The 17458-nt window shown below is 44.0% G+C and overlaps 1 protein-coding gene across 1 annotated transcript in view; it reads left to right on the top strand.

The window, feature by feature from the left end:
* Window positions 1-17458, top strand: part of HTT (huntingtin) — a gene marked incomplete in the record, with an annotated part of 1068170 nt that overhangs the window by 489349 nt on the left and 561363 nt on the right. Inside the window, 2 exon segments of the mRNA XM_053704193.1 lie at window positions 3249-3326; window positions 9219-9442. Of these exon segments, the coding sequence (XP_053560168.1) occupies window positions 3249-3326; window positions 9219-9442 (302 nt within the window).

Below are 17458 nucleotides of genomic sequence, written 5' to 3'. Positions count from 1 at the left end.
TGGTTGTAAATTCTTCTCTGGGATCCCCTTTGTTCAGAAATAGCAGGCATATATGGCTTTGGCGTTGCTTTTTGGTAATTAGAAGGCCGCTAAATGCCACTGCGCACCACACGTGTATTATGCCCAGCAGTTAAGGGGTTAATTAGGGAGCTTTTAGGGAGCTTGTAGGGTTAATTTTATCTTTAGTGTAGTAGACGACCCCAAGTATTGATCTAGGCCCATTTTGGTATATTTCATGCCACCATTTCACCGCCAAGTGCGATCAAATTAAAAAAAACGTTAAATTTTTCACAATTTTAGGTTTCTCACTGAAATCATTTACAAACAGCTTGTGCAATTATGGCACAAATGGTTGTAAATGCTTCTCTGGGATCCCCTTTGTTCAGAAATAGCAGACATATATGACTTTGGCGTTGCTTTCTGGTAATTAGAAGGCCACTAAATGCTGCTGCGCCTCACACGTGTATTATGGCTAGCAGTGAAGGGGTTAATTAGGGAGTTTGTAGGGAGCTTGCAGGGTTAATTTTAGCTTTAGTGTAGAGATCAGCCTCCCACCTGACACATCCCACCCCCTGATCCCTCCCAAACAGCTCCCTTCCCTCCCCCACCCCACAATTGTCCCCGCCATCTTAAGTACTGGCAGAAAGTACTAAAATAAAAGGGTTTTTTAAAATAATAAAACAATTTTTTTTAGCATATTTACATATGCTACTGTGTAGGGTCCCCCCCTTAGCCCCCAACTTCCCTGATCCCCCCCAAAACCGCTCCCTAAGCCTCCCCTCTGCCTTAATTGGGGCCATCTTGGGTACTGGCAGCTGTCTGCCAGTACCCAGTTTGCAAAAAAATATGTTTTTTTTTATTTTTTTGCCCGGTTTTTCTGTAGTGTAGCTTCCCCCTCCCCACAAACCAACCCCCACCACCTAACTGATTGTTGTTTTTCTCTGATTTGATTATTTTATTTTACTGTTTGTTTTCATTTTCCTACAAAAAAATTTCTGTGTTTAGCGGTTCCCACCCGCTCCTTCCCCGTGCACGCGCCCTCCCCCACCCTCCCGTGCACGTGCGCGCGTCAGTGCGCGCCCCCTCGCATCCCCGCCCACGATCCAGCCCCCCCTCCACATCACGAGGGCCATCAATGGCCGCCACCCGCCTCCCGGTCCGGCTCCCACCCACCAACGAAGTAAGCCACCGATCTCCGGTGCAGAGGGGGCCACAGAGTGGCTCTCTCTGCACCGGATGGCTTAAAAATGTTATTGCAGGATGCCTCCGTATCGAGGCATCACTGCAATAACCGGAAAGCAGCTGAAAGCGAGCAGGATCGCTTCCAGCTGCTTTCCACACCGAGGACGTGCAGGGTACGTCCTCAGGCGTTAACTGCCTTTTTTTGAGGACGTACCCTGCACGTCCTCGGTCGTTAAGGGGTTAATAACATTTTATTTGTGTCCTTTAATGAAGGAGCTAGCTGAACACATCTGTAAGCCAATGACAACTGGCATATATGAACAGCCACTAATCAGCAATTAACTCCAAGCTCCTGAGCCTACCTAACTAGGTATGCTTTTCAACAAAGGATACCAATAGAACAAAGCAAATTAGATAATGGAAGTAAATTGGAAAGTTGGTTAAAATTGTGTGCTCTATATGAATCAGGAGATGTGATGAAGCACCTTGAAACGTGTGTTGGATTTGATTGGACCCTGGGACTCTGATGTCATAAGAAGGGCCAGGACTTTGCGATGAGCTGCACATGTGTTCAAATTAAAATGCCGAAAATTGGCATTTTAGTGTTTGACTATGTGTTTCTTATCTTATTTCTTTTGCACCAAGTGGCTTGTGATTTTTTCTTTTTAAAACGGGGAGAGTCCACAGCTGCATTCATTACTTTTGGGAAATACAGAACCTGGTCACGAGGAGGAGGCAAAGACACCCCAGCCAAAGGCTTAAATACCTCCCCCACTTCCCTCATCCCCCAGTCATTCTTTGCCTTTCGTCACAGGAGGTTTGCAGAGAAATGTCGGAAGATTACGGATGGTCTGGAATTTTTCCTTTCTTTGCTCTCCTCCGTCGGTAGAGTTTTTTCTATGATACTTTGTCCTCTTGCAGCCTGGTAGCTGCTCTTTTTCGAGTTATGCTAGGGGCTTCTCTTTTTGTTTTGTCCTTAAATCTTCGGAGATTGTTTCTGGAGGTTCTTTCGAACCTTGTTATCTGATGCTTCCCTTCTTTCGGTTAGGGAGAATATGGTGTGGGAGTTTGTTTGTTGTCTCCCTTGCCATTGTTCATGGAGAGGTTTTCATTTGTGTGCTTCTAGAGAGTGGGACTTTTGTCTCCTCAGAGGCTTTTGTGCTCAGTGAAGTCCAGAATTTAGAATGATCTCTGACTGAGATCCTTATGTTTCTAATTAATGGGCAGTTACCTTGTCCTCTTTCCCTATTTTTGTTCTTCCTGCTTTTGTTGAAGTAGTTTTTTTATCGGGAATCCGAGTTGTGTCAGGCTGTGGTGCCATCAGAATAGGCCGCCTTTTTCCCCCCGTCCGTTTGCATTCAGTGTCCTCTATAAGCTTGGGTATTGATTTCCCAAAAGTAATGAATGCAGCTGTGGACTCTCCCCATTTTACGAAGAAAAACTTAAATTATGCTTACCTGATGATAATTTTTTTTTCTTTTGTACGGGGAGAGTCCACAGCTCCCCGACCGTTTTTTTTTTTTTTCTGTGGGCGGCCTTAAATTCTTTTTTTTTTTCGTTTTTCTGGCACTTTTTTTTGAATGACTGATATTTCTCCTTCTGTTCCTTGTAGCCTTGGCAGAATGACTGGGGGATGAGGGAAGTGGGGGATGTATTTAAGCCTTTGGCTGGGGTGTCTTTGCCTCGTCCTGGTGGCCAGGTTCTGTATTACCCAAAGTAATGAATGCAGCTGTGGACTCTCCCCGTACAGATGAAAAGAAAATGATCAGGTAAGCATAATTTAAGTTTTAATCCATCTTGATGTTCCCTGGTCCATCTTCATTTGAATGATTCACATGAGCATTTTTACTTAGAGCTGTGGTATAGCTCTATGAAGTGTGAGTAAGACCCACATAAGTTACCATTTTATTACTGTACACGACTTTGTCATCAAATAACCCTGGCGCTTCATCACATTTTTGTTTGTTATTTCACTTTTTTTGTGATTTTACAAGTTTACATATTTTTATTTGAATAAAACATTTTGGGTTTCATGTCCCTTTAAATATTTTTTTGTTTTTTTACAGTGTGTTGAAGAAATACTAGGATATCTAAAATCATGTTTCAGCAGAGAACCTGTGATGTCCACTGTTTGTGTTCAGCAGGTAAATTTGAAATGAACTTTTTATGTTCTCCATTGTTGATATATTACTCAATGCTTTGTGATACATCAGCATATTTCTCCAACATAGGTGTGTCCGGTCCACGGCGTCATCCTTACTTGTGGGATATTCTCTTCCCCAACAGGAAATGGCAAAGAGCCCAGCAAAGCTGGTCACATGATCCCTCCTAGGCTCCGCCTACCCCAGTCATTCTCTTTGCCGTTGTACAGGCAACATCTCCACGGAGATGGCTTAGAGTTTTTTAGTGTTTAACTGTAGTTTTTATTATTCAATCAAGAGTTTGTTATTTTAAAATAGTGCTGGTATGTACTATTTACTCTGAAACAGAAAAGAGATGAAGATTTCTGTTTGTATGAGGAAAATGATTTTAGCAACCGTTACTAAAATCCATGGCTGTTCAACACAGGACTGTTGAGAGGAATTAACTTCAGTTGGGGGAACAGTGAGCAGTCTTTTGCTGCTTGAGGTATGACACATTCTAACAAGACGATGTAATGCTGGAAGCTGTCATTTTCCCTATGGGATCCGGTAAGCCATTTTTATTCACACAGTAAATAAGGGCTTCACAAGGGCTTATTAAGACTGTAGACATTTTCTGGGCTAAATCGATCATATTTACACATATTTAGCCTTGAGGAATCATTTAATCTGGGTATTTTTTATAAAATAATATCGGCAGGCACTGTTTTAGACACTTTATTCTATTGGGGCTTTCCCTAATCATAGTCAGAGCCTCATTTTCGCGCCGGTATGGCGCACTTGTTTTTGAGAACAGCATGACATGCAGCTGCATGTGTGTGGAGCTCTGATACATAGAAAAGTCTTTCTGAAGGCATTATTTGGTATCGTATTCCCCTTTGGGCTTGGTTGGGTCTCAGCAAAGCAGATTCCAGGGACTGTAAAGGGGTTAAATATAAAAACGGCTCCGGTTCCGTTATTTTAAGGGTTAAAGCTTCCAAATTTGGTGTGCAATACTTTTAAGGCTTTAAGACACTGTGGTGAAATTTTGGTGAATTTTGAACAATTCCTTCATACTTTTTCGCAATTGCAGTAATAAAGTGTGTTCAGTTTAAAATTTAAAGTGACAGTAACGGTTTTATTTTAAAACGTTTTTTGTGCTTTGTTATCAAGTTTATGCCTGTTTAACATGTCTGAACTACCAGATAGATTGTGTTCTGACTGTGGGGAAGCCAAGGTTCCTTCTCATTTAAATAGATGTGATTTATGTCATAATAAATTTAGTAAAAATGATGCCCAAGATGATTCCTCAAGTGAGGGGAGTAAGCATGGTACTGCATCATCCCCTCCTTCGTCTACACCAGTTTTGCCCATACAGGAGGCCCCTAGTACATCTAGCGCGCCAATACTCCTTACTATGCAACAATTAACGGCTGTAATGGATAATTCTATCAAAAACATTTTAGCCAATATGCCCACTTATCAGCGAAAGCGCGACTGCTCTGTTTTAGAAAATACTGAAGAGCATGAGGCCGCTGATGATATTGTTTCTGAAGGGCCCCTACACCAGTCTGAGGGGGCCAGGGAGGTTTTGTCTGAGGGAGAAATTTCAGATTCAGGAAAAATTTCTCAACAAGCTGAACCTGATGTGATTACTTTTAAATTTAAGTTGGAACATCTCCGCGCTCTGCTTAAGGAGGTGTTATCCAATTTGGATGATTGTGATTATCTGGTCATTCCAGAAACACTATGTAAAATGGACAAGTTCCTAGAGGCCCCGGGGCCCCCCGAAGCTTTTCCTATACTCAAGCGGGTGGCGTACATTGTTAATAAAGAATGGGACAGGCCCGGTGTACCTTTCGTACCTCCCCCCATATTTAAAAAATTGTTTCCTATAGTCGACCCCAGAAAGGACTTATGGCAGACAGTCCCCAAGGTCGAGGGGGCGGTTTCTACTCTAAACAAGCGCACCACTATACCCATAGAAGATAGTTGTGCTTTCCAAGATCCTATGGATAAAAAATTAGAAGGTTTGCTAAAAAAGATGTTTGTTCAGCAAGGTTACCTTCTACAACCAATTGCATGCATTGTCCCTGTCACTACAGCCGCGTGTTTCTGGTGCGATGAGCTAGAAAAGGCGATTATTAGTAATTCTTCTTCTTATGAGGAGATTATGGACAGAATTCGTGCTCTTAAATTGGCTAATTCTTTCACCCTAGACGCCACCTTGCAATTGGCTAGGTTAGCGGCGAAAAATTCTGGGTTTGCTATTGTGGCGCGCAGAGCGCTTTGGTTAAAATCTTGGTCAGCGGATGCGTCTTCCAAGAACAAATTGTTTGACATTCCTTTCAAGGGGAAAACACTGTTTGGCCCTGACTTGAAAGAGTTTATCTCTGATATCACTGGGGGCAAGGGCCACGCCCTTCCTCAGAATAGGTCTTTCAAGGCCAAAAATAAACCTAATTTTCGTCCCTTTCGCAGAAACGGACCAGCCCCAAGTGCTACGTCCTCTAAGCAGGAGGGTAATACTTCTCAAGCCAATCCAGCCTGGAGACCAAGGCAAGGCTGGAACAAAGGAAAGCAGGCCAAGAAACCTGCCACTGTTCCCAAGACAGCATGAGATGCGGGCCTCCGATCCGGGACCGGATTTGGTGGGGGGCAGACTCTCTCTCTTCACTCAGGCTTGGGCAAGAGATGTTCTGGATCCTTGGGCGCTAGAAATAGTCTTCCAAGGTTATCTTCTGGAAGTGATTCATCCTGTTCCATTAAAAGAACGAGGGATGGGGTTCTACTCCAATCTGTTCGTAGTTCCCAAAAAAGAGGGAACGTTCAGACCAATCTTAGATCTCAAGATCCTAAACAAGTTTCTCAAGGTTCCATCGTCCAAAATGGAAACCATTCGAACAATCCTTCCATCCAGAAAGGTCAATTCTTGACCACGGTGGATTTAAAGGATGCGTATCTACATATTCCTGTCCACAAGGAACATCATCGGTTCCTAAGGTTCGCATTCCTGGACAAGCATTACCAGTTCGTGGCGCTTCCTTTCGGATTAGCCACTGTTCCAAGGATTTTCACAAAGGTACTAGGGTCCCTTCTGGCGGTGCTAAGACCAAGGGGCATTGCTGTAGTACCTTACTTGGACGACATTCTGATTCAAGCGTCGTCCCTTCCTCAAGCAAAGGCTCACACGGACATAGTCCTGGCCCTTCTCAGATCTCACGGATGGTAAGTGAACGTGGAAAAGAGTTCTCTATCTCCGTCGACAAGAGTTCCCTTCTTGGGAACAATAATAGACTCCTTAGAAATGAGGATTTTTCTGACAGAGACCAGAAAAACAAAACTTCTAAACTCTTGTCGGATACTTCCTTCCGTTCCTCTTCCTTCCATAGCACAGTGCATGGAAGTGATAGGTTTGATGGTAGCGGCAATGGACATAGTTCCTTTTGCGCGCATTCATCTAAGACCATTTCAATTGTGTATGCTCAGTCAGTGGAATGGGGACTATACAGACTTGTCTCCGAAGATACAAGTAAATCAGAGGACCAGAGACTCACTCCGTTGGTGGCTGTCCCTGGACAACCTGTCGCTAGGGGTGACCTCCCGCAGACCAGAGTGGGTCATTGTCACGACCGACGCCAGTCTGATGGGCTGGGGCGCGGTCTGGGGATCCCTGAAAGCTCAGGGTCTTTGGTCTCGGGAAGAATCTCTTCTACCGATAAATATTCTGGAACTGAGAGCGATATTCAATGCTCTCAAGGCTTGGCCTCAGCTAGCGAGGGCCAAGTTCATACGGTTTCAATCAGACAACATGACGACTGTTGCGTACATCAACCATCAGGGGGGAACAAGGAGTTCCCTGGCGATGGAAGAAGTGACCAAAATCATTCAATGGGCGGAGACTCGCTCCTGCCACCTGTCTGCAATCCACATCCCAGGAGTGGAAACTTGGGAAGCGGATTTTCTGATTCGTCAGACATTGCATCCGGGGGTGTGGGAACTCCATCCGGAAATCTTTGCCCAAATCACTCAACTGTGGGGCATTCCAGACATGGATCTGATGGCCTCTCGTCAGAACTTCAAGGTTCCTTGCTACGGGTCCAGATCCAGGGATCCCAAGGCGACTCTAGTAGATGCACTAGTAGCACCTTGGACCTTCAACCTAGCTTATGTATTCCCGCCGTTTCCTCTCATCCCCAGGCTGGTAGCCAGGATCAATCAGGAGAGGGCGTAGGTGATCTTGATAGCTCCTGCGTAACCACGCAGGACTTGGTAGGCAGATCTGGTGAATATGTCATCGGCTTCACCATGGAAGCTACCTTTGAGACGAGACCTTCTTGTTCAAGGTCCGTTCGAACATCCGAATCTGGTCCTACTCCAGCTGACTGCTTGGAGATTGAACGCTTGATCTTATCAAAGCGAGGGTTCTCAGATTCTGTTATTGATATTCTTGTTCAGGCCAGAAAGCCTGTAACTAGAAAAATTTACCACAAAATATGGAAAAAATATATCTGTTGGTGTGAATCTAAAGGATTCCCTTGGGACAAGGTAAAGATTCCTAGGATTCTATCCTTTCTTCAAGAAGGATTGGAGAAAGGATTATCTGCAAGTTCCTTGAAGGGACAGATTTCTGCCTTGTCTGTGTTACTTCACAAAGAGCTGGCAGCTGTGCCAGATGTTCAAGCCTTTGTTCAGGCTCTGGTTAGAATCAAGCCTGTTTACAAACCTTTGACTCCTCCTTGGAGTCTCAACTTAGTTCTTTCAGTTCTTCAGGGGGTTCCGTTTGAACCCTTACATTCCGTTGATATTAAGTTATTATCTTGGAAAGTTTTGTTTTTGGCTGCAATTTCTTCCGCTAGAAGAGTTTCAGAATTATCTGCTCTGCAGTGTTCTCCTCCTTATCTGGTGTTCCATGCAGATAAGGTGGTTTTACGTACTAAACCTGGTTTTCTTCCAAAAGTTGTTTCTAACAAAAACATTAACCAGGAGATAGTCGTGCCTTCTTTGGGTCCGAAACCAGTTTCGAAGAAGGAACGTTTGTTGCACAATTTGGATGTTGTTCGCGCTCTAAAATTCTATTTAGATGCTACAAAGGATTTTAGACAAACATCTTCCTTGTTTGTTGTTTATTCTGGTAACAGGAGAGGTCAAAAAGCAACTTCTACCTCTCTCTCTTTTTGGATTAAAAGCATCATCAGATTGGCTTACGAGACTGCCGGGCGGCAGCCTCCTGAAAGAATCACAGCTCATTCCACTAGGGCTGTGGCTTCCACATGGGCCTTCAAGAACGAGGCTTCTGTTGATCAGATATGTAGGGCAGCGACTTGGTCTTCACTGCACACTTTTACCAAATTTTACAAGTTTGATACTTTTGCTTCTTCTGAGGCTATTTTTTGGGAGAAAGGTTTTGCAAGCCGTGGTGCCTTCCATTTAGGTGACCTGATTTGCTCCCTCCCTTCATCCGTGTCCTAAAGCTTTGGTATTGGTTCCCACAAGTAAGGATGACGCCGTGGACCGGACACACCTATGTTGGAGAAAACAGAATTTATGTTTACCTGATAAATTACTTTCTCCAACGGTGTGTCCGGTCCACGGCCCGCCCTGGTTTTTTAATCAGGTCTGATGATTTATTTTCTTTAACTACAGTCACCACGGTATCATATGGTTTCTCCTATGCAAATATTCCTCCTTAACGTCGGTCGAATGACTGGGGTAGGCGGAGCCTAGGAGGGATCATGTGACCAGCTTTGCTGGGCTCTTTGCCATTTCCTGTTGGGGAAGAGAATATCCCACAAGTAAGGATGACGCCGTGGACCGGACACACCGTTGGAGAAAGTAATTTATCAGGTAAACATAAATTCTGTTTTTTTTACATGCGTGTGTATCTAATGTTTTGTGTTACATTATTTTCAATAGTTACTGAAAACACTGTTTGGGACTAATCTGGCATCCCAATTTGAGGCCTTATCGTCAAACCCCAGTAAAACGCAAGGAAAAGCTCAGCGTTTGGGCTCATCTAATCTCCGGCCTGGCTTGTACCATTACTGCTTCATGGCACCATACACACATTTCACACAAGCCCTGGCAGATGCAAGTTTGAGAAACATGGTACAAGCTGAACAAGAGCAGGATACTTCAGGGTAATTTTCATTATTACATTTGGGTCTATTCCTTACTCTGTTGGTTACATTAGACTTCTTTCAATATTACTGTCCACTCTTTATCTTTCACATGAAGCTGGAGATCTTTGGGTTTATAATAAAATCCCCTACTTGGAGATAGGCAGAAACTAAAAAAAATGTTCAACTGACTGTTCATCCTCCTGTCTCTGTTCCATTGTCTTCCAGTTATTTAATGTTTCTGTTTGAAGAAAAAGGTTGTTTCTCTTGTAAAGGTGTATCCAGTTCACGGGTTCATCCATTACTTGTGGGATATTCTCCTTCCCAACAGGAAGTTGCAAGAGGACACCCACAGCAGAGCTGTCTATATAGCTCCTCCCCTAACTGCCACCCCCAGTCATTCTCTTGCAACTCTCGACAAGAAAGGAAGTTTCAAGAGATATGTGGTGACTTAGTGTAGTTTTTACCTTCAATCAAGAGTTTGTTATTTTTAAACGGTACTGGCGTTGTACTGTTTTACTCTCAGGCAGAAATTGGAAGAAGAATCTGCCTGGAGGTTGAGGATCTTAGCGGTTTGTAACTAAGGTCCATTGCTGTTCTCACACATAACTGAAGAGTATGGAAAGAAAACTTCAGTTGGGGGGACGGTTTGCAGATCCCCTGCTTTGAGGTATGTTCAGTATATTTTTTTCTAGAGAGATGATAAGGTCTAGAAAATGCTGACAATGCCTGATATATTTGAGGTAAGCCTGATACAGTGATTTAACGACGACTGGGATCATGCTTACAAGATAAGGGTAATATTCATGTTAACTCTCATATTACTTAGTGTAAAAACGTTTGCATAACTTACAGAAAAAACGTTTATTCTCTTGTAAGGTGTATCCAGTCCACGGATTCATCCTTTACTTGTGGGATATTCTCCTTCCCAACAGGAAGGGGCAAAGAGAGCACACAGCAGAGCTGTCCATATAGCTCCCCCTCTAGCTCCACCCCCCAGTCATTCTCTTTGCCGGCTCTAAGCAATCGGAAGGGTAAAGTGAATGTGGTGTTAGAAATGTAGTTTTTATTTTCTACAAGCAAAAGTTTGTTATTTTAAATGGTACCGGTGTGTATTATTTACTCTCTAGCAGAAAGGAATGAAGAGTTCTGCAGGGAGGAAGATGATTTTAGCATGTTGTAACTAAAATCCACTGCTGTTCCCACATAGGACTGAGGAGTGCAAGAAAACTTCAGTTTGGGGGAACGGTTTGCAGGTTAGGCTGCAATAAGGTATGTTCAGTCATTTATTTCTAGACAAGACTGTGATAATGCTAGAAAAGACTGATAATATCCCCATGAGGGAAGGGTAAGCTGTATTCAGAGACTAAGTATGGAATTGCAAGCTTACATAACAGGGCTAGTTTATGCTGGTTGACACTACTTAATGGCAAACGGTTTTTATTGAAAAATTTCGTTTTTTGAGACACTTTGAAGGTTCCTTTGGGTTTCTTTCAGGGGTTGTTACCCACATGGCTATTATTAAAACACTTAGGAGTGTTTCTTTAGGCCTCACAGCACCGGAGTAAGGTGGGAGGGGCCTAATTTTGCGCATCAGATGCGCAGTTATATTTGACTAGAAGTTCAGGCTGTTTCACATGGAGGGTCCTGCTGCAGTTTGAGGGCCTATAAGAAGCTTTTCCCCCACAAATCTGGTTCCTAAGGGCAGGTAGGGCCACAGCAGAGCTGTGGCAAGGTGCTGAAGTGGTTTTAACCGGTTTGTTGGCTTACTGTCGATCCGGTTTGGGCATTAAGGGGTTAATCGTTTTTATTGCTAGTGGTGCAATCTTACTAATGCTTTAGGTACATACTGTAAAAATTTCGAAAAGTTTGCTGCATTTTTCACTGTTTTGCAAAATTGTGTGCCTTTTTTATCTCTTAAAGGCACAGTAACATTTTTTTCAAAGTGTGTTTTTACTTAATTAAAGTGATTTCTAAGTCTGTTTGTCTTACTTCTAGTCTGTTAAACATGTCTGACACCAAGGAAAATCCTTGTTCAATGTGTTTAGAAGCCATGGTGGAACCTCCTCTCAGAATGTGTCCCACTTGTACTATGTCTATACATTTTAAAGAACATATTGTTGCACTTAAAAATGTGGCCCAAGATGATTCTCAGACAGAAGGTAATGAGGTTAGCCCGTTAACCTCTCCCCAAGTGTCACAACCAGTTACGCCTGCTCAAGCGACGGCTAGCACCTCTAGTGCGTCTAACTCTTTTACCTTGCAAGACTTGGCGGCAGTTATGAATAATACCCTCTCAGTGTTTTTATCTAAACTGCCTGTGTTACCTGCAAAGCGTGATAGCTCTGTTTTAAGAACAGATTCTGATGCTTTGATAGCCGTATCCGATATACACTCACAACGCTCTGAAATGGGGGCGAGGGATGTGCTGTCTGAGGGAGAAATTTCCGATTCGGGAAAGGTTGCTCCTCAGACAGACTCAGATACGTTGGCTTTTAAATTTAAACTAGAACACCTCCGCTTATTGCTCAGGGAGGTATTAGTTACTCTGGACGACTGCGACCTTATGGTGGTTCCAGAGAAATTGTGTAAAATGGACAAGTACCTAGAAGTTCCTGTTTACACTGATGTGTTCCCGGTTCCTAAGAGGATTGCGGATATCGTTACTAGGGAGTGGGATAAAGCAGGTATTCCCTTTGTTCCCCCTCCTGTTTTTAAGAAAATGTTCCCCATATCTAACCCCATGCGGGACTCGTGGCAGACGGTCCCTAAGGTGGAGGGGGCTGTTTCTACACTAGCTAAACGCACAACTATACCAATCGAAGACAGTTGTACTTTTAAAGACCCTATGGATAAAAAATTAGAGGGTTTACTTAAGAAAATTTTTGTTCAACAAGGTTTTCTTCTCCAACCTATTGCGTGCATTGTTCCTGTAACCACTGCAGCTGCTTTCTGGTTCGAGGCGCTGGAAGATGCGCTCCAGACGGAGACCTCATATGAGGACATTATGGACAGAATTAAGGCTCTTAAGCTGGCTAATTCTTTTATCACAGATGCCTCTTTCCAACTAGCTAAGTTAGCGTAAAAAAAAAATCAGGTTTCGCCATTTTAGCGCGCAAAGGGCGCTATGGCTAAAGTCCTGGTCGGCCGATGTGTCGTCAAAATCCAAACTATTGAACATCCCTTTCAAAGGAAAGACCCTCTTCGGGTCTGAATTGAAAGAGATTATTTCAGGATTCACTGGGGGAAAAGGCCATGCTCTCCCCCAGGACAAGTCCTTCAAGACGAAGAACAAACAAAATAATTTTCGTTCCTTTCGGAATTTCAGGAGCGGTCTCGCTTCATCCTCCCCTGCTGCAAAGCAAGAGGGTAACACTTCACAACCCAGGGCAGCCTGGAAACCTTAACAGTTCTGGAACAAGGGTAAACAGGCCAAGAAGCCTGCAGCTGCCTCTAAGACAGCATGATGGGGTAGCCCCCGGGACCGGATCTAGTAGGGGGCAGACTCTCTCTCTTCGCTCAGGCCTGGGCAAGAGACGTACACGATCCCTGGGCCTTAGAGATAGTATCCCAGGGATATCTTCTAGAATTCAAGGACTCCCCTCCAAGGGGAAGGTTCCACATTTCTCGTCTGTCTACAGACATGACAAAGAAAGAGGCGTTTTTACGCTGTGTAGAAGACCTGCATTCAATGGGAGTGATCCACCCAGTTCCAATTGCGGAACAAGGGCTGGGGTTTTACTCAAACCTGTTTGTGGTTCCCAAGAAAGAAGGAACTTTCAGACCAATCCTGGATCTCAAAATTCTAAACAAATTCCTCAGAGTCCCATCATTCAAGATGGAGACCATTCGGACAATCTTACCAATGATCCAGGAGGGTCAATATAGGACCAACGTGGATCTAAAGGATGCCTATCTGCACATTCCTATCCACAAAGATCATCACCAGTTTCTCAGGTTCACCTTTCTGGACAAGCATTACCAGTTTGTGGCTCTTCCTTTCGGGTTGGCCAATGCTCCCAGAATTTTCACAAAGGTGCTAGGGTCCCTCCTGGCGGTTCTAAGACCGCGGGGCATAGCAGTGGCGCCTTATCTAGACGACATCTTAATTCAGGCGTCGACTTTCCACAGAGCCAAGTCTCACTCGGAAATTGTATTGGCCTTTCTGAGGTCTCACGGGTGGAAGGTGAACATCACAATGAGTTCTCTCTCCCCCCTCACAAGTTTTTCCTTCCTAGGAACCCTAATAGACTCGGTGGAAATGAAAATATTTCTGACGGAGATCATAAAGTTAAAACTCTTCACTACTTGCCGAGCTCTTCATTCCATTCCTCGGCCATCTGTAGCTCAGTGCAAGGAGACAATCGGACTAATGGTAGCGGCAATGGACATAGTCCCTTTTGCTCAGATACAACTCAGACCACTGCAACTATGCATGCTCAAACAGTGGTATGGGGATTATGCTGATTTGTCTCCTCAAATACAGTTGGACCAGGGGACCAGAGATTCTCTTCTCTGGTGGTTGTCTCAGGATCACCTGTATCAGGGAATGTGTTTCCGCAGACCAGAGTGGATCATCGTAATGACCAACGCCAGTCTGTTGGGCTGGGGTGCAGTCTGGGACTCCCTGAAAGCTCAGGGCTTATGGTCTCTGGAAGAAGCTCTTCTCCCGATAAACATTCTGGAACTGAGGGCGATATTCAACGCGCTTCAGGCATGGCCTCAGCTTGCTGCGGCCAAATTCATCAGATTTCAGTCGGACAAGATCACGACTGTAGCTTACGTCAATCATCAAGGCGGAACAAGGAGTTCCCTAGCAATGATGGAAGTAGCCAAAATAATCAGATGGGCGGAGGATCACTCTTGCCATCTCTCAGCAATTCACATCCCAGGAGTAGACAACTGGGAGGCGGATTTTCTAAGTCATCAGACTTTTCACCCGGGGGAGTGGGAACTCCACCCGGAGGTATTTGCTCAGCTATGGGGCACTCCAGAATTGGATCTGATGGCGTCCCGTCAGAACACCAAACTTCCTTTTTACGGATCCAGGTCCCGGGATCCCCAGGCGGTGCTGATAGATGCTCTAGCAGCGCCTTGCTCCTTCAATCTGGCCTATGTTTTTCCACCGTTTCCTCTCCTCCCTCGTCTGGTTGCCAGAATCAAGCAGGAGAGGGCTTCGGTGATTATAATAGCGCCTGCGTGGCCACGCAGGACCTGGTATGCAGACCTAGTGGACATGTCATCTGCGCCACCATGGACACTACCAATGAGGCAGGACCTTCTAATACAAGGTCCTTTCAAACATCCAAATCTAATTTCTCTGCGTCTGACTGCTTGGAGATTGAACGCCTAATTCTATCAAAGCGTGGTTTCTCTGAATCGGTTATTGATACCCTGAGTCAGGCTAGAAAGCCTGTCACCAGGAAAATCTACCATAAGATTTGGCGAAAATATCTTTTTTGGTGCGAATCCAAGGGTTACTCATGGAGTAAGGTTAGGGTTCCCAGGATTTTGTCCTTTCTCCAAGACGGATTGGAGACAGGATTAACAGCTAGTTCCTTAAAGGGACTGATATCTGCTTTGTCTATTCTTTTTCACAAACGTCTGGCAGCGGTACCAGACGTTTAAACGTTTAGTCAGGCTTTAGTCAGAATCAAGCCTGTTTATAGACCTGTGGCTCCGCCATGGAGTCTGAATTTAGTTCTTTCAGTTCTGCAAGGGGTTCCGTTTGAACCTTTACATTCCATAGATATTAAGCTTTTATCTTGGAAAGTTTTGTTTTTGGTAGCTATCTCTTCTGCTTAAAGAGTTTCAGAGTTATCTGCTTTACAGTGTGATTCACCTTACCTGGTGTTCCATGCAGATAAGGTAGTTTTGCGTACCAAACCCGGTTTTCTTCCTAAGGTTGCGTCTAATAAGAATATTAACCAGGAAATTGTTGTTCCTTCTCTGTGTCCTAATCCTTCGTCGAAGAAGGAACGTCTGTTACACAATCTTGATGTGGTTCGTGCTTTAAAGTTCTATTTACAAGCAACTATGGATTTCAGACAAACAACTTCTTTGTTTGTTATCTATTCTGGTAAGAGGAGAGGTCAGAAGGCGACCGCTACCTCTCTTTCCTTTTGTCAGAAAAGCATCATCCGTTTGGCCTATGAGACTGCTGGCCAGCAGCCTCCTGAAAAAATTACTGCTCATTCTACCAGAGCAGTGGCTTCCACATGGGCATTTAAAAAGGAGGCTTCTGTTGAACAGATTTGTAAGGCAGCGACTTGGTCTTCCCTGCATACTTTTGCCAAATTTTACAAATTCAATACTTTTGCTTCTTCGGAGGCTATTTTTGGGAGAGAGGTTTTACAAGCCAGTGGTGCCTTCCGGTTAAGGTACCTGTCTTGTTCCCTCCCTTCATCCGTGTCCTAAAGCTTTGGTATTGGTATCCCACAAGTAAAGGATTAATCCGTGGACTGGATACACCTTACAAGAGAAAACAGAATTTATGCTTACCTGATAAATTTATTTCTCTTGTGGTGTATCCAGTCCACGGCCCGCCCTGTCATTTTAAGACAGGTGGTTTTTATTTTTAAACTACAGTCACCACTGCAGCCTATGGTTTCTCCTTTTTCTTCCTAACCTTCGGTCGAATGACTGGGGGGTGGAGCTAGAGGGGGAGCTATATGGACAGCTCTGCTGTGTGCTCTCTTTGCCACTTCCTGTTGGGAAGGAGAATATCCCTCAAGTAAAGGATGAATCTGTGGACTGGATACACCACAAGAGAAATAAATTTATCAGGTAAGCATAAATTCTGTTTTCTCTGAGGGTGATAAATCTTTATTTGGGGCCTAGTTTTCCACATGGCTTGTTAGATCACTCCTAGGAGTACTTTTTTAAGGCCCTCTGACATTGAGTGCATGGTGGGACTGGCCTATTTTCGTGCACTTTATGCGCAGTTTATATTCAGACTGAGACATCCAGCTTCCCTAAAGAGTCCTCTGGCAGCTAGGACTGCTATAGAGGGTTTTTATCCTGCAAAAATCGTGGTAAGAGCCACAGCAGAGCTGTGGCAGTGTGTTTGACTGTCTTTTAACGGTTTTACCGTTTTTCTAATCCGGTTTGGGGCCTAAGGGGTTAATCATCCATTTGCAAGTGGGTGCAATGCTGCTTTAGTCTCTTATACACATTGTAAAAATTTCGTAGAGTTTACTACTTTTTAACACTGTTTTGCAGTTTATGTGGTAGTTTTTTTCTCTTAAAGGCACAGTACCGTTTTTGTTTAATTGCTTTTTCACATTTATTAAAGTGTTTTCCAAGCTTGCTGGTCTCATTACTAGTCTGTTAAACATGTCTGACATAGAGGAAACTCCTTGTTCATTATGTTTAGAAGCCATTGTGGAACCCCCTCTTAGAATGTGTACCAAATGCACTGAACTTTCGATAAGTTATAAAGACCTTATTATGGGTTTTAAAGATTTATCACCATAGGTTTCTCAGACTGACAAAAGGGAGGTTAAACCACCTAGCTCTCCCAATGTGTCAGAACCAATATCTCCCGCGCAAGTGACGCCAAGTACATCTGGCGCGTCCAATGCATTTACCTTACCAAGACATGGCGGCAGTTATGAATTATACCCTCACAGAGGTATTGTCCAAACTGCCAGGGTTACAAGTAAAGCGAGACAGCTCTGGGGCTAGAACAAATACAGAGCTTTCTGACGCTTTAGTAGCTATGTCTGATATACCCTCACAATGTACAGAAGCCGAAGCAGGAGAGCTTCTATCTGTGGGTGACATTTCTGATTCAGGGAAGACGTTACTTCAGTCTGACTCTGAAATGACAGCATTTAAATTTAAGCTTGAACACCTCCGCTTGCTGCTCAGGGAGGTTTTAGCAACTCTGGATGACTGTGACACCATTGTAGTCCCAGAGAAATTGTGTAAAATGGACAAATACTTTGCAGTACCTGTTTACACTGATGTTTTTCCAATCCCTAAGAGGTTTTCAGAAATTATTACGAAGGAATGGGATAGACCAGGTGTACCATT

This window comes from Bombina bombina, chromosome 2 (assembly GCF_027579735.1).
Source record: "Bombina bombina isolate aBomBom1 chromosome 2, aBomBom1.pri, whole genome shotgun sequence".
In the NCBI taxonomy this organism is placed as follows: domain Eukaryota; kingdom Metazoa; phylum Chordata; class Amphibia; order Anura; family Bombinatoridae; genus Bombina; species Bombina bombina.
This window is presented reverse-complemented; position numbering and strand designations above follow the sequence as displayed.